General features: G+C 36.3%; 1 protein-coding gene across 3 annotated transcripts in view; it reads right to left on the bottom strand.

The window, feature by feature from the left end:
• Positions 1-1970: 1970 nt before the first annotated feature.
• The window catches only part of UHRF2 (ubiquitin like with PHD and ring finger domains 2), a 79459-nt gene continuing 63033 nt past the window's right edge, over positions 1971-18396 (bottom strand). Inside the window, exons 10-16 of one of the 3 annotated variants that reach the window (XM_084225581.1) lie at positions 11350-11456; positions 9208-9370; positions 8525-8662; positions 7606-7729; positions 5481-5644; positions 4624-4722; positions 1971-3095 (exon numbers count right to left, since the gene is read on the bottom strand). In XM_084225581.1, coding sequence (XP_084081707.1) covers positions 2949-3095; positions 4624-4722; positions 5481-5644; positions 7606-7729; positions 8525-8662; positions 9208-9370; positions 11350-11456 — 942 coding nt within the window. In that variant the 3' untranslated portion in view covers positions 1971-2948. The remainder of the gene's footprint in view (positions 3096-4623; positions 4723-5480; positions 5645-7605; positions 7730-8524; positions 8663-9207; positions 9371-11349; positions 11457-18396) is intronic. The other 2 variants (XM_084225582.1, XM_084225583.1) reach the window with 2 other exon arrangements.

Below are 18396 nucleotides of genomic sequence, written 5' to 3'. Positions count from 1 at the left end.
CTTCATGATAATTGCCACAGCAGCAATAAACTTACACAAAGGAAAATACTGTCAGAGATTAATATTTAAATAAATCTCTGATTTCTTTTAATGAGACAAAATGATCCATTTTACCAAGCAGTAAAAAACTTAATCTTGTTCTGTATCATATAATTTTTTCTTAGTAGTTCCATCTAATTCTGTCTTATTCTGGAGAAGGTATAAAAGGTCATGAAGGCATAAAAGACTGTGAACTGCTTAGTATTACTTGAATCTTGGGTTAAAAAGTGTTCTCTTTCCACAGTTTCTCAAGTCACTCTCTGGCACTTTTTTACACAGAGCACTCAGTTTGCCCTGCTTTATCTACAGCTTGTGTAAAAACTGATTCACAGCTTAAGCTCCAAGAGCTTAAGGAGACAAGAGCCCTCCTGCAACACACAGTGCCACATTAAATCACTCAGTAACAAAGCTTACACCTTAAACAGGAGCCTTTCCCAGCATGTTCCAGATCAAATTTACATGAAACTAATCCTCTCACTAGTTACACAGTCAGATCTCTGTGCTATGAGCACATTTGAGAGGAACCTGCCCAGGTCCATGCTGAGCTGTCTGTTTGATGTACCTGAGCACCCCTGAAGGGACCAACTCATTCAGCGACACAAAGCACAGTTTTGGTGAATTAGGAAACAGGCACTCAGCAACACCGGGACCACAGAAAAGGACAACACAGTTCTGCACTTTACAACCACCCCACCACTCAACCTCTTCTTGAAGATCTACATGCATACTCAGCCTGGGAACTCTGAAGTGACACAAATGAGGCTGCTGTTTACAGCAATATTTTATGTACTGTAAATTTTGTGTCTCTTGCAGTGAAAGTTTTGGGGCTGCAACTTTTTCATTACTACCTTATGAGTTCAGTGGGGGGCTTAACACAAAGAGACTACAGATGATAGGAGACAGAAATGGCTTTCATTGCAGGAAGGTCAGGCCAGATACCAGTGTTTATATGAAAAGCTGCAGCTACATGCTAAATCATACATAGTGAAGAAAATCAGACTTTTTTCACTCTAGATTTCACTAACTATTGGAAAGGGTAACTTTCAGTAGCTAATGATATAGTACTAAGGATGCAAAATATAATGAAAAGCCACTGCAAATTTATAATGTGAGGAAAGGACAGTTTTTCTCTGTTGCCAGTCTAATCCCCCAGTCTTGAAAACCTACTTTAATGTTTGTTAAAAGCAGTTTCATGTTGCTTATGTCACTGAAAAAATATATTAAAAATTGGTTTATATATTTTTGTATAAAGCAGATGACTTCCCACTGTTGATCTCAAATCTGTTGATCTGTTGATCTCAAATCTGATTTAGCTTGTGAATTAATTGGAAAAATCTATCCAATGGAAAACAAAGCATTAAAATGTTTTACATTTACAACTAAAAGGCTGGAGGCCACACGTCCTATGAGCTACCGCTCATGAGGTGCAGTGGCTGTTACGAAGGTGAAATCACGTTGTTCTCTCCAGAAATTCTGAGCTACCTGTGGCACCGTGGGCCACAGGCTGTCACTGCAACCTCAGTGTCTACAGAGGGAATCTGACTCATCCACCTGACCAACCACTGTGCAGGAATCCCACGGCTCCCAGCTGTGCCATCAGCCCTACATGACAGGCTCTGTCCCATTCTGGGACATGGACAGAGTACTGCTACAGGCTGTGAGTGAATCCAAGGGTATCAATGTCATCGCTGGGTCTTGGTTTGGAGTTCAGCCTTTTTTAAAATAAAGTGTTCTTTTAACTGAGAAATGAGTTAAGGAATATAAAGCCTCACACCTGAAAAATCAGGCCACCTAAGAAAGCATTTAGTAATCTGAAAAATAAATTCTGTAAAAATCTCATGACTTAATTAAGTGAATAATAGTAAAAACAAAATTAGCAAATTTTCTGAATCATAAAATATTTAATAAGGTATATTTTGGGGGGGGGGGGAAATAAATTGTATATAAAATTTCAGATCACAATATGAAGCGATTTGAACCTTCTCCAAGCTAGCACTGCCTTTAATGCTGTGTAGATGTATTGCCACTGATACAAGACCTACTAAAAGCATACAGTTTAACTAATACAGAAGTGGCTTTTTTTATATGAACTATTTTTTACACAATTAGAGTGTCTTAATACCCTCTTTAAGTGCAAAAAACACAGATCACTTTACACTAATGCAGCAACAATGCATTCATATTGTTCTCATTAGTCATTAGTAGTCAACTTGCATAAGATACAAGAAAAGCACAATGAAGCTCACAAAAATAGACTAAAAATCAGCCCGTTCTTGCAAAAAAATACAGCATAATAGAAGAAAAAGACAAAAAAGGGATTATGCACACCACAGAACTTGCTGTTTAATCCAAATGGCTTAAGTGCTGAATCTATTTCTTTTTCCTGGTTTTTTGTGGGTTTTTCTTTTGGTTTGGGTTTTGTTATTGGGTTCTTTTTATTGTAAATCAAACCACATGGACCAGGCACAACTAATATTCAGGAGGCAGTGTGTAGCTAAAACATCACTAATTATTTTTTATCCCCAACATTGTTTCATTGTTTGACACAATTTACTTTCCTCTGTCCTGAGGTAGTCACAAAAAAACAAATCATAAATTAAGCATCAGCTAGGCCAGTAAGAGCTGAGGCTTTTATTTTTTTCTCTCTTTTTTTTTTTTTTTTTTTTTTCCTTCTTTAAAAACTGTTCACTAACTGGCCAAAACTACCCTTGATGTTTTAAAAGACAGCTGAGAATTAGAGTTCTCACAACACCAAGAAATGGCTATGAGGGGAAGAGGGTTAGGTGCTTCAAAAAGTGACAATATATTGAGTCCCATCAAGCTGGCTGGTCCCCTGCTGAATTTCCCATGTTTATTCCCCTTTACTGTCTATAGAGTCACTGGGAGAAGTACAGAAGGGACTGAGCACATCATCGTCCTTTACTGTAACCCGGAAAGAACTGGTCCAGTAGTGTCTGCAGGATCTTGTTGGGAGCCATGGTGTAGCCCTTTCCCAAGTCATAGCGGCAGGCAGGGCAGGTGAACACTTCGGCTCTGAAGGAGCGCTGTAAACAACTCTAGGACATACAAAGACAGAGAAGTAAATTGTGGGAACTTTCTCATAGACTGATGCCTTAAACAGAGAAAAGTAAGGAATCACTATAAACCAAAGGCACAATCTGCTGTACTACCAGAAAAAAGAAGTCTTTGCCAAGCCCTCTGGTGCCTGATTCTACCCATGACTAAAATGTCCTAGCCAAGGAACTCTTCTCCATGCTTGGGAGGAATTAAATCACTAATGAGGTATCCCCTTCATTTCCACTAACGCCTTCCTGTAAGTCACAGCCAATCCTTAGCTTCCTTACAGCTTCACAGATTGCTATATTTTTCCAGACCTTCATATCAGAGGAAGATGAATATACCATGTGTACTGTTTATGTAGCAATCTCCATCTAACTCATCACAACAGACCCAGTTTAGCCTTACAGATACATGCAGGATAATACAATCTGTAACACATTAGCACCTGTGCTGTCATCCTTACTTCATTACTGCAGACTGATAAGCATCTAAAATTTTTTAGGGCAGGGCAGATCTCTGTATAAACAGCAATAGCAGCTTACTATCAAACTTCCTTACAACTTTAACTGGATGTTATATTGAATTCTCAAATATGTACTGATATCTTCAAATACCATGCTTTCTGGGTTTGTTGCCATTCAGCTTTCTCTTCTTTCTTTTTATCATGGTTTTTCAATTTCTACAATTCTAAATTTTAACTCCACAACATTTCTTATGTTTTTCAAAGAGACATAATTGTTCCATGTGTGCAGGCCACACGTAACAACACCCTGATTTTTACTGGAGTAGTATATTCTTAAACAGCAATGTTGCATTACCAATACTGTACTAGGATGATAATAGTTTGAGTCCTTTTAGGGCCTCAGGCAGAAATACTAGGTATGGCAGGCACCATTCAAATATGCACAATCCAGGGCATGATTCTGTACATACCAGAAATTAACTGGTACAAAATTAACTTTAGCACAAATTTGATTCCACACTTCTTAGATTATATCTCCAACTGATCAAGATTTTGAGACACGTAAGTAATGTACTGACATTCATGGTCTCCTACCAAACATGCCAAGCAATGCCAAGATTAACAGGACAACATAACTTTCTCTGAATGAGGCCAAATAAGTTTTTTGGGTATTTATCCTCCACCCTTTCACAATTTTTAATAAAGAGTTATAAAATCTGGTTTTATCTCTTGTAAAATTATGTAAAATTAAATCACTGATATTGTGCCAAAATCTAACCTGTGGACCTAACCAATTCCTAGCACACCTCCACTGAGCACAAAGGCATGACCGCAATGGTAAACCTCATTCATTATGTCTATCAGAAACTATATGGAACATACTTCCACTCCTTATTACACAAAATTAAGGTGTTTACACAGCAAACACTGAATGGAAACTTGTTGCCTGTTTTTGCTCAGAATGTTCTGCAATTATTATTGTCTTTCTAAAATGCATATGGTTTGGTGACTGGTGTCTCAGAGCCAAGAAAACAGCCCAGAGCAAGGGAGTTTATTCTTACTTTACAGACGTTGTGGAGGCACTCTGTTGTCACTGGCTGGTAAACCAACTCCTGGCAGCAGACACACATAAAGGATTGTTCCAGTTTCTTCAGGAAATTCTAATGTAGGGCACAGGAACAGAAGAGACAAACTCTATTACAGGTCTCACAAATGCCACTTACTACATAAAGATGATGTACTTCCAGAAGTTTTTAAGTCCATCATATCTCTGAGCACAGCTTTCTAGAAGTAATCAGGAAGCAGGTCCTTAATGGCTTTATTTCCCTGCTCTTCTACAACTTAACAAACTATAACAATCAGAGAATGGTTTGGGTTGGCAGAGATCTTAAATAACCCCTATTTCAACCCCCCTGCCATGGGCAGGGAATATTCCACTAGACCAGGTTGCTCATAGCCCGCATCCAGCCTGGCCTTGAACACTTTGAGGAATGGGGCATATGTTTCTGGTTGGAATCTGTCATAAAATTATTTTCTGTCTAAACAAAGCCTAGTGACTAAAATCATCTTTCTTCATGTCTGATTTCTGACATTAGCACAGCATAAAATTACATTTATTATATCAGAGAAAACATGCTCTCTTCAAAAATGAAAACAAATAAAAATGCACTTTTAACTTCAGGATGGTTTTTGAGCAAGAAAAGGTCTCTATTGTGGAGGCATTAACCCATCTCTCAAGAGCAAATTGCACAAGCTAGACATTTTCTTGAAATACAAGTCTTACAAATAAAACTAATGCAAGACAGTCTGTATTTAGCAGAAGTTCCAAAACAAAGAAGGTTTTAAGAGGGACTCAAGATTTCTCTTAATAATATAAAGAAAATGCAAAGAATAAAAATTATGCATGCAACAAACATACTGGTCCTTCCTTAAGAGAAGCAAGTACTTCATCCCACAGCTTCTGGTTCATGCAGTCTTCTCTGATCAGCCATTGCTGCTCTTGGGTCAGCTGGAAAGCTTCTCCTTTCCCTCCATCTCCCATCCTCATGGCTTTGGGTGTATTTGTAGGCTCCTCTGTACCTGCTTAACATGGTGACCATCAGACCCAGTAACAACAGTGTTAGTCTGAACTAATAGAAGGGAAAGACAAAACTCTTTCTAGAAGAAAACATGGGTTAATATGGATTACATGCATGAAATACAGCAAGCAAATTCCTACTCCAACTCATACTATACATCATTGTTTTGGATTGCAGCACAGAGTTGCAGAGAAGAATTTTCATTTTTTTGCAGAGCCTGAGAGCAAAAAACATAGTAGGAGCAGTAAAAAGGATTAAGACCCCTACACTACCACTTAATTAAAGAGCATGTGCTTATGCATTTCCGTAAGTATTCCAAACAGTGTAATGGGTTTGGCGTAGGCCAAAAGTCAGTGCACCCACTAGAATTTACTTATTTATTTCTTGTGAGAAAGGATTAGGAGGAAGGCAAATTAGGCTCAAAACTTGAAAAGGGTATGAAGAAAAGTTTATTAACAGTAACTAAAAGAAAGAATAATAAGAATTAGAATAAAACCTTTAGAACATTTCTTTTCTCCCTTCTTTTTTTTCTTACTCACAATGTACAGAAACAATTCAGTCAGTTTATTACTTTTAGAATAGTCTTGTATAGTCTACTTAGGGAGAGGAGCTCTTCTTGTTAATTTATGGAGACCTCTGTAGAAGAAAACTGTTCTCTTCTGGCTTTTCATTTTTACAAATAGCAGTTGCCTGGAAAGCCTGTAATCATGAAGTCCCTCCCATTTTTACAGCTTTTCCCAAAACTGCATTTATGGACCATGTTAATTTACAGGGTATTATTTTAAAGATGAGCTGTTTAAGAGCAAAGGTTTTCTTTATCTATCTTTGAAATAATCTTAATTTCTGGGAACAGAGGTCTTCTTCTTCTCTCCCTGGGAGCATAGGGTCATTATCACTCTTCTCTCTTTTTGTTCAAACTTATGGGACTACAGCTATTTTAACATCTGCTTTAGCATGGAGGCTTTTGTTAGATATCTACAATTTGAATTATTCATCTCCTATTTTTTAATGGGTTATAGGGAAAAAAGAGTCTGATATAGCAGTTATATCTTCTTCATAGCCTTATTAAGAGGATTTTAGCCTAGAATTAAGGCATCTCTTTAAATCCCTCCCATCTGGGACTTTACTTCCTTTTACTGACTTTCATGTTGTTCTCTCCGTATTTTCAATCTTTCCTTTTCTTTCACTCGAGAGAGAGAGAATTGATGTTTGTAGGTTTTATTTGTGTAATAAAACCGGTTAATATCTTGCGCAGGGCCTGCAGATGTGATTTCTGCTGAGCGGTGCTGGAGTTGTTTGTGGTAGAGGCTTTCTTCGGCGGCCGTGCTTGGCGGGGGAGCGGCTAGGATTTCAGCAGCCAGGCTAGAACTCAGCATCATACGCCAGGGGGCCTATGGCTTCCCCTCCCCCTGCCTGGTGATCGCGGACGAACTTAAATGGTGGTGGAATCTGGACCGAGCCGGCCCGGCCCGGGCGGTCAGGGTTGAGTATCGGCAAGAAGCAGCAGCTGCAGCCGCTGCCCCGCCCGGCCTCGGCCCCGCGGCCTCCCCTCCCCGCGCCCGGCGGCTGGCGGGGCCCGGGGGCAGCCCGGGAAGGAGCCCGGCCCCGCGGAAGCGGCAGCCCGGCCCCGCGGCTGCTCTACTTGTTTGCCGGCCAGAAGGGAAAGAGACCCTCTTGGGCTTTTTCGTCTTCTTATAACATGTGTCTTCACAGAGGCGTGTACAGTTTTCTTAGTGGTTCAATAGATTTATAAGTTTCAAAGCTAATTACTGATTGGTCTTTTTTGTCAGACACGGAGTTAACTGCTAGCAGTTTCCTTTAGAAGGTCGCTTCCGTGAGTGCCTCTAATACAAAACCACCACAAACAGCTTCACACTTCCACAAATATTTCATGGCTTAGTTCATGGCAATTATAACACGACAGACTTTCCCTGATGAATGCTATAAAAAGTAAAAAAGAAATACCATCATCAATTGTCCTTTTCTGGTTTCCGTTACTTTGGCTGCTTGGCTCCTGTTTCACAGTTTGCTTTTTAACCTTATCTTTCTTCTCCTTACTAGCCATGGCTTCCAAATAACCTTCTGGATACTAAAATTAAAAAGCACAGATTTAAAACAAAAATCACTGACATACAGGAATAATCAAATACCAAAAGGAATAACATGTAAAAGACTTTAGATCCCTATGACTACATAGTAAAATAATTACAAAATAATTTTAAAATCCTATAGGATAGAGAAAACATTTAAATTAGTAACTGTCATTAAGAGAGCATAGTCAAGTCAAAGAACCTAACCCATACTCAGTTGTATTAAACAGTATATCTGTACCTGTGTGTTTACAAACTATATAAATTGGGGAGATGATGGTATGCTGTAAAATGCAATGTACTATTCCATTGCCAAGAATATATATTAATTCTTTCCTTCTTCCCATCTTTAATGGATTCTGCAGTGCCAAAATTTTCATGGATCAGCCTATGTCTGTGCCTAAAATACACTATTTATACAAACTACCAGTCACATGTCGAAAATACTTAAAAATGCACCATTTTTTTTGGTTTCTCAGACAGACTCTAGTCACCTGTAGAAAAACTTGTTCCAGCCTAAGAATCACAAAATTGGACACAAATTCTGATTTTCCAATCCATATAGACAAACCAATTTATTGCTAGGGGAGAAAGCTTCATTTGCAGTTCCATCTGCTGTGTCACTATTACAGGATTCTTTCAATTTGCTTATAATCTTTACTGGTTTTTAGTGTCTAAAGCTGCCACAGTGAAGTACAAGGAAAAAAGGGAGCTTTAATTTAACCAATTTCTTTCTCAGGATTTTGTTTACTAGAACTAAGAATAAAAACAACTGTCCGAGTTGTGATGCCAACCTGTACGCTTAGGCCAAGCTTTTTTGACCGCTCCATTCCTTCTGAAGTCCAAGGTGCAGGCTCAACATCATCTCTCCTCAGAAGATAGCGCCAAACTAAAAATCCACATTTTCCAATTTCTGGCCAGTATTTCACCACCTAAAGAACAATATAAAATTACTGACATTATTTTATCAAAAGTCAAACATATGCACATCATCATACTTTAATTGTTCAAGAAGAAATGACAAGACTGATTTATATATTACTATTATTATATATAGAAGTTCTTCCCTCAGCTGTGAAATTTTTGTATTTCTTATACATACAGTGGTCTTAGAAGGCACACTCCTTTGTTTCAGAAACAAAGAAGTCTTTAAACAGACAAAAGGCTAGGATACAGCTGGAAGGACTGAAGAAATAAGGAAATAATCCGATTTCAGGGATGAATTTAACTCAATAAGCACACACAAAGCAACTTACATATTCAATCTTATGTATCCTATTACAGATTATGTTCTATTATCACTGCTCTGAATAATTTCATTTTGGTTCACTTTGCAGAACAAACTAAAGCTAAAAAGCTCAAACAAAGAAAAAAGGAACTATTTCTTTCAAGTAATAATGAAGAATTTGCAGACTAATACATATGAAGCTTTTTAAAACAGATTACAAGTAATTTTATGTTCTAGAGATCAGAATACCTTGTAAATGCCATCATATCTGTTGCCTTCCTCTGGGGCATATTTGCTGATCCGCCGTCCTTTTGAACTGCGCACTACCCTAACTGGTTTACCAGCTCTCCAATTCTTTGACTCTGCTCCATTTTTATCATCCAGTGGGGCATCACAGTTAAGGGCCAATGCCCTAGAAAGACATTTAAATTCTTCATAAGCTAGATTGCTTCACCCAGCAGAGTTTTGAGAGTTAACATAATTAAGTCATATGTGTTTCCCTTGTCTAATTTTGCTTTATCAAGCAGCATAGACCTTTCAGTATGTTTTTTAGCAGAACTGATGAAAAAAATGAGGTCCACACTAAAATGCATGGTAAGAAAAAAAGATGGGAGCACTAAATAAGTTGTCTAGGTTCCAGATGAAAACTCACATGAAATTGCTAGAAAACAAACCAATCCTTTTACACTTAATATTCTTCCTTTTTAAAATTAATCCCTTCCTAAATAAAATTGAGGAAATTAAAATTATAATAAAAGGCTGTGCTGCTATCCCTCATCAATAGACTTTTGGTGTACGCAAAAGTAATGAATATGACGAAAAACATATAGAGAAAAAAAGTACATAATAACCATTCAAAAAAGCTCTAAATACCATACCTCTCTCACATGATACATAAAATACCTCAGAGAAGAACTAAGAATGATAGTAGCTAATTAGAGCTTTAATTAAAAGCTTTAATTTACCCACAGAGACCCTTTTCTAGAAACCTGGAGCAAGAGAGTATGACCAAGCTGCTATGAGAAACAGTATTTCTACTACCACAGCCTGACTTGAATGGATTGAAAACCCTTCAGAATCCGCCACAACACAAATGATCGATCTCAAAACAGAAGAAATAATATGGGTTATAAACGGACATGGTACAAGTATAGAACCCACATTGTAGAGAACACTAAGAGACAGGCATACTGTGCCAACTTTAAAATTTTTTTCCATATAAAAGCAAAACTTGCAAAACTATCTGGACAAGCAAAACCAATACAGATTCAACTACATAGAATCATCACAATCTTCTGTATCAAAGTGCTTGAAAACTTGTATCAAGCTCAGTAAATGAGAACAGCACATTCTTACTCCATATGCACTAATGCCTTCACAGCTAAGTAGTTTTGCCTGTGGCTTTTTATTTGCTAAGAGGACAGAGATGCTGACATGAAAATTGTTTTGGGATACAGCTTTAATTCTGTGTCCCAAAACAACTTCATTCTACTCACTAAATATGTTTGTAAAGCTATTGCTTAAACCTACTTCCATCTTTCTTCCCTCCCTGATCTTGTTAATTTTCACATCACGTGTCCCTTCCCCTCCCTTTCTCAGCAGCCAAGTCAGGCTTTTCCTCTTTCTCCTCTAGACAGCTTGAAAAAAATCCCTCTCCAGCCTGTCTGAGAGCAGCAGAACCTATCTAAATGCAGACGTGGCAAACGAAAGTTCTCAGTGACTCTCAGCATCTCACAGGTGTTCAGAGATCAGTTGTGTAACAGATTATGCTCTTAGAAGCAGAAAAATATGGAGTACTCTTTGTTCAGGCCAGCTTTTGGAGGACAGAAGAACACTTCAGGCAGATGTCTAATTCTTCCTCTGGATATATGTTCTCTTTCAAGTACCTGTTTTAATAAAGCTGCACCCTAATTCCTTGCTTTTCAAAGAAAAATATAATAAAAGAAAGGGCTAGCAAAATAGAAAATATTTCTTTTATCATAGGAAAAGGAACATGCTTTCTTCCTCCTTAAATTTATAACTGATTTACCCACAAGAGAAGAAACGTAAAAAAAGAGACATCCAGAATTAGAAAACTTCTGCTCAAGAGTTTTGACAAACTTCTCATTTAATTAAAACAGAGTCCTCTCAGTGTGACTGTAGAACAATTTCAACCAGAGGCATGACTGCAAGCTGCAGCAACAATACAGCAATGTATTTACTGAGGCAAGTGTTCCTTTAAAGCAACAATCATAATGCTCGACCTCTTAGAAGCAACAGGCATTGCTGTTTATGAACACAGCATGTATAAAAGAGAAAAAATACAGCAAAATGTTAGTTATAAATTAAAGCCCTACTACCCAACTCTTTGTATTGGAATACCTTTAGGTTTTATTTTCAAAACTTACTTACCTATTCATGTGTGTTAATGTCTGATCAAATGAATGTTCTCCGATTCTTTTATTGCCAGAAAGATCTCTACCTCCACTCCCAGTGTAAGTGAACTCATCTCCTCGATCCTGTGCAAGAAGATTATCCTTTGGTTTAACGGTCTAAAGTAAAGTAACTCAATTAAAAGAAAAAAAAAAAAAAAAAAGAAAAAGCAACTTCATTTGTTCTATTTACTCAGAGAAAAACTGTCATCCAGGCCATGAAAGACATGTTTCCAATTTCATTATCGCCATCCTACAGCAGCTGCACCAGCACAAAACTACTGGTCTAGATATAACCTCTTCACCAAAACAATTCTGACTAAAAAAAAAAATGCCTGCATTAAAAAATGCTACTTTGGCATTTTTTATAAAGCTATTTTGAGAAAAAAAAATCTGAGGAACATATTCTAGCAAGTACCTACTTGCTCTTGAGCTTTCATTGTGTTTACAAGAGTATCATGTTTGTAAAATACAGAATAATTACCTTGGATGGATCATGGCAGTAATTTCAGCTTGTGCAAGGAGCTCAGTGCTAGTAAGTACATAGAGTGCTGACTTATGTACAAAGCAGGTGCTTTAATGAAATAGTAATCCCAGCTCTTCTGACTCAGTAAGAGTTTAAAATCATTTAGATTCTTATTTTGTAAGCTAAAATAATTCTGTACTATAGTTCCAATGTTGAATTTTCATGAAATTGAAGGAAGGTTGATAAAATCTTTTACCATGAGCTATGAAAACTGTCAAAATCTAAACACTCTTAAGAAAAGCCTGTATTTCTATTTTCTGTACTAAGTTTGTCCCAGAATTTCATATTACTCCTGGGAAATGAATGTATTTCCAGAAATACATAAATATACAGACTACATATATAGTTAATATGTTATTTCTTTGGTACTTAGCATATAGCAATTTAATACCAAAAAAATGCTTAATGAATTTTTATAGCAAAATTCTGAATATCTGTGCAGTAATAAAATCCAGTCAATTTCTTACCACTATTAAAAGTCTGACATTATTTAGGATCCAGTGAAAGACTGTTACACATATTTCATGACTGACAACAGCAGAAAAAGAGAAGGTTAGAAAGAGAAACACTGGTTGAACAAGACCATAGATAAATTATAGAAATTAGGTTCATTTTATTTTGTGTAGGGAAAACCTAGCAGAAATTCAGCTGCTGTTATCTGTACATAATAAAATACAAGTGCTGTACATTTAAAAAGTATACTCAAAACCTAGCAAAGACATGTATAAATTCTGGTATATGCTTTCTTAAAACAGGCTACTTAGTCTACTAAATAAATCTCTAAAAACCAAGAGAAACAGAATGTAGTACTGTTAAGAACAGTATAAAACATGAAGTTGAAGCATGAAGTAACTTTAAAAGACCAACCAGACAAGAACCATTTACTAAGAAAAGATGTAAAATAAGTTGTGTAAAATAAAATATCACAGGATTGGAATTAATCATGGAGTACGTTTCATTTTTCCATGACTGTCAAACACAATGCACAGATCACACAAGGATGATCCTGATAATAATATAAAAAAGGATGGATTTGCTTCATGTATCACAATCACTCAAGCAAATCACATTTTGATAATGAATAAGAAGCCTGTGACAAGTTCAGAAAAATGGGAAAACATATCTTGGAATGTCACGAATCCAGCATGGCCTGGATTTTGAAACAACAAAAGAAACATGAACATCTTCCTGATGTGGCAGGGTGGGAAGACTGTTAAGGCAGTTTTTGATATACAAGCAGAACTAAACTGAACCAGAAGGTGATTTCTTTTCCCTCTACTTAAAACATAATTTTGAGATAAATACCGATATAACATATATATAAGAATGTGAAAAAATATATGAAAGGCAGAAACACTTTGTATGAAAACAAGGAAAGACAGGACAGGTTTGTGACAAATTTTTGTTTATCAACTACCAGGTTGTAGATAAATCTTCATCAGAAGAAAGTATGGAATAGACTTATTTTTTGATATAACAGAAAACATAAATCAAGGACAAATTGCTATTGACTTTAGCCAAAAAAAAACTTCAAGAGACAATGCAGAAATGCAACAGTATTCCTACTTGCACACACTTCTATGGAAAATGGGTTAAATGTAAATGGCCTAAACCCAACAAACTTCCAGCATCTTCGAAGAAGGACTAAGTGGTTTTCTAGTGGTAGTCTAACCACAGGCAAACTGAAAACATTGTGCTTGAAGAGACACTATGGACAGAAGGTCTATGCATACATGCTCATCTTCGGAGCATATCCCACACTTCATGGGTTACATTTGCTTCTCTTTAATTATCAAAGTGTTCTGTGCGTAAACAAACAATTGAAAATCCAGAGGAATAAAAATGGATGCTAAAAGGAACAATTATGTAGCATATATGTTCCAGGTCAAGGTACAAGGATTTTTCAACATCCTCCAATGTAAGGAAGACTCACTGCTGCTTTATTTTCTAGATAAACTATACTCCTTTTTTTCATATCAGATATATTAGGAAAAAAAAAGAAAAGAAAGGATTTCAGGGAACAAAGACTGTTTCTAGAACTGAAGGAAAATGTCAAAGATCTTGCCATTGATCTGGGCTGGATGAAGAGAAATTGGAGGACATTTGAATTTCTGATATAACAGCAACTGTCAAACAAGAGAGGAAGAAAGCTCAGAAGAACTCGTAAGTACTTGTGGAGAATGAAAATCAAAAATGGCAAAAGTAAGTGATGCACAGACCCAGTGTCTAAAGTGTGGAATAAATGTGGATATGAATGTGCCTATGACAAATAGGAGTGAAATATGGTACTCCAGAGACATACTGGGACACCTACAGTACCTACTTTCATTTGGCTTATGGTGTTTTACTTTTTAAGTGAAGTACAATATTCACAGCTTATTATTTGGGACTATTAGAGAGTAATGACTCATCAAAACAATTTCTCAACAGCTTTGAGTTCTATCTATAGATAATACAGAATCTCCCAAACACCTACAACAACTTTTAACTGAGAGCCAGTAAGAGATTGGTACAGCTATTTTTGTCTGAAGAGGATCAGAAAGCAAAACTGAAGACAATGGTTCAACAGTTAAAGAAAACATATGCCAAAAGGAGTTACTGATGTTCTGTACATTCTCCTTGTCTGTATGTCTGTATGTTCTCCTTGAACAAACAAAATAGCTGTCAAAAAGCCCATCAAAACAGTCTTACCTTTCCCCTTCCCTTCTTCCTACATTCTTCCCATTTTCTTACCTTAAAAAACATAATTCTGCCACTTCTCTTCTGTTTTCCACAGCTTAATTCCACTTCCTTGCACCAAAACTGTCTTTCAACAGCTAGTAAGTACTTTGTTACTGTCTTCTCTTAATACCTTCTGTATGTCCCTTTTTCTTACGTTGTGTCCATAAAGTTATTTCTTAATAACTGTTTGTAAAGTTTGATCACATTATAGAGCAAATGAACTTCAGCCACAGTAGCACTGACCCAGCATCTCATACTGAGGCATGTGAGTGGAAGACAAGCCTGAAGCTCTAGTACTACAAGCCAGCCTCAGACAGCCAGTACAAGCAGTCAGTCTGTTGTATTAAATCATACTCCACTGTTCAGCATAGTTATATAATCAGTTGTAAGTCTAACAGAGAAATAATTTAGAATGAAGAAAGTAAGATTTTGAATTCCACTGAATCATTTTACCACATTATTTCTATGGATTACTTTCATGCACCAGCTGATGGGGACATTAGCTACTTCAAGTTACTAGAATATCAACTATCTCATGAGCACTCTCAATTATTTTCTCTCTCCATTAACATCTCTGCTTTTATGTTCAGATTGCAAAGTTGGGTTCCAACAGATAATGCAAAAATTGTATTTATCAGTAATAGGCTATTACAAACACACTCAGATTTTCTAAATGAGTTCCAACCTTCAGTTTGAACAATAAAAAAATATTTATTGGCTTTCTTGGTACAAGAAATTCTCAAATATCATCAATTCATTGTCCCTCATCAGTTTGACCTCAGTAAAATGTTATGAATAAAAGGTGAGTTTGATTATGGGATAAAGTAAAATAAAAGTGCCCTAAGCCTTTTAAAATCTTTTAAAGATTTAAAAGTGCACTAAGCCTTTTAAATAAGGTTTTTAAATCCAAGTCAATTATTAACTATCAAGCAATTACATTTGAGAGCATTTTCTTTCCCCAGTAGTAGGGATATCTGAAACTGAATCATATCATCATTCATCTCCATTAAACTCTATATCCATTAAGTGCTGACAGAATTGGCCTATCTGCCCATTGCGTGATTTATTTTTGATAATTTCATGGTTTAACACTGCAGTAAAAGGTGACAATTGAAGAGAAAGGGCTAAAGTACAAATTTCATTTGTAAATCAATCAGAATCCCTTGCATTAAGTGCAGAGCCTGAATACATATTAATTGTTCTTGCTGTGTCTTCCCCACAATTGCCCCTGATAGCAAGAACCTAGCAGTTTCACAGCACATTCCACCACAAAGAAAATATTTCACCATTTTAGTGTTCACTAATGTACATGTTTGAACAGAAAGAAAGACAGATTCAAAGCAGGAAACAGCAGACGGTGGCTAACTGGTGATGGAAGTAGGGCAACATTTTAAAAGATCAAAGTCCTAGTTAACTACTGTATGTGAATTCCTTTCTGAGGTTTTTCTTACTCCTTTCCATACAGTGCCCAAAAATGTTGGATTACCAGGCTTTTAAACTGAATATTAATATGTAAACAATTCAGGCTACCCAGTGTGGATTCATTATCTTTTGTTCCACAAAAACTCCGTTCTGACTTGGAACCAGGTTCACCAAAGACAGTCCTTTCAGGTCAAAGACACTTTCCTGTAGAGGGAGTTTACTTAGGAGATATAAATTACAGTTATCTTTGGCTATCAGCTGGAGATCCAAAACTAATTTGTTTTTTGAGGGAAAAAAATCCTGCAATCTGTATGACTAATTTAATTAGCCTACTATAATTCTAGTTAAAGCAACACATTTAAAATCTAAAAGATGTGCATTTCATATTAGACATTCATTTCATTAAGTGGTTTATGAATACTACATTCCAGGCAGTGAATGTGTTTGGTATAAAATATCAACAAATCTAAACAATGAGTATATTGCGTGGGGTCACCTTTTGAGTCACTACAGTCATCTGTTATCTTTTGTAGTCTCTTTTACAAGAAGATGCGACTGCTCACACCAGGTATTATTCTCCAAGAGATTCTGAATCTCAGTTCAGAGACTTCCCATATGATCCTATGCAAAACAACACTTACAGAAGAAACAATTTTTGTTTGGATTTAACATGGTTAATTTACCTTCTTTACGACACTGCCTTAACCCAGCAGAAACATGAATCTGGAGACTTTTGACAATAAACAGCAGCTTCAACTTGATACATAAAAACAATGACACAAGAGGGCAAGTTTTCAACACAAAAGTTAAACTTTGTCAGTTGCTTGATCTGATGAACAGACAAATCAGAATACGTTGATCATGAACACTGTGATTGCACAATCAGTGCTAATGTCCAGAATCTAGTGTGTAAATGTTAATCTGTTCTTAGAGTATAAATTGCTGAAAGACTTCTCAATTTCTTCAGGTAATGCTCCTATTATGGTTACTTATCAAAGGAATACTATCAAAGAGATTAGCAACATTAACATATGCAAAATAAAAGCTAACTATAAGTAAGCCATGTAACTTGTCACTAGAATTCAAAGTTACCCATTTTCAGGAGAGAAATTAATGTGCAAATATTTTATGTGCATGTAATTAGAAATGAAGTAAAGCGTCATGTACAAAACAATTTCACCCAATGCGCATTTTATAAGCTATGACTGTACCTGTTCTCAATTTTGAGGGTAGATCTGACAGAACTGATCAAAGTTGTTGTTAATGTTATTAATCTCCAATACATCCAGAAGCTGGAGAAAATTCTGGGTCTCTAGGATTATAAGTTTCTACAAGCATGGTATAAAAATGTCATGATTTGAATTAACTCAAGTTAATTAGACAATTAACTCAAGTTTCCTGCAATGTGTATTGTAATTACCTCAGTGTGGCTTTGTTGATTTAAAGCAATAGGAAGTGCATTAAGATGGCACACATTATCAGTGTCCCTAAATACTACATAGTTTATGAACAGTGTAAGACTCCTGCAAAATGAATTTATTTCTCAATTTTATAAAAGTTTACATACAAGCATCTCTGTTGCACCATTGAAATTCAATTAAGAGTCACCTCTCTTTTTTGGTACTCATACAATAAAATGAATAGATGTGAGCAGAGGTTTTTATGTGTATATTTTATTTCAAATAAATAAATCTCAAATTTCACATCTCAGATTAATTAGATACTGTGCTTAGGATACTTATAAGTACAGGACTCAATTTTTCTGTGTATGTTCTTACAGGAGTTTAATGTCAACCTTTTTCAAAAAAATAAAAAGGGAAAATTGAAGTAATTGGAAGACAAACCTGGCACATGAAAGAAGAAAAACTAACCTCAATAATGTAACTGGGAAAAAACACCCCTTGTATTATTAGTTTAGAAAACAGAAAAAACCTGACATTCATATAAGTTTTTAGGGTATTTTCTGCAACATTTCTCTTCTATGCCTTTTCAAAAATATTTATGTGTTTCAGGCTGTGACAGTGCTTAGGTGTCTACAAAACCACATAGTCACAACATCACTTAGGTGAATTGAAAAGGCATGCAAAGGATCCAATTAAATTTACCAATTAATATTTTGAATTAAATAATTACCACCTCAGAGATAAGGGGACATCAGTATCTCCAAAAAGAATAAAAAGAGGAGTCTGAAGCATCCCAGCATAGCAGATACAACTACTGTGAAACAGTGTTCTTCTCAGGGTCTGAGAGCCTGGGCTGGGAGAGACACTAAGGACACCATATCCAAACTCCAAGTACCTCCTCATGCCACTTGTTCAAATAGAGACACACATTCCTTCAGAGGCAATACTCTGCAGC

The sequence above is a fragment of the Fringilla coelebs genome (genome assembly GCF_963513975.1).
Source record: "Fringilla coelebs genome assembly, chromosome: Z".
Taxonomy (NCBI): Eukaryota; Metazoa; Chordata; class Aves; order Passeriformes; family Fringillidae; genus Fringilla; species Fringilla coelebs.
Note: the sequence above shows the minus strand (reverse complement) of the source record. Positions and strands in the feature narration are given on the sequence as shown.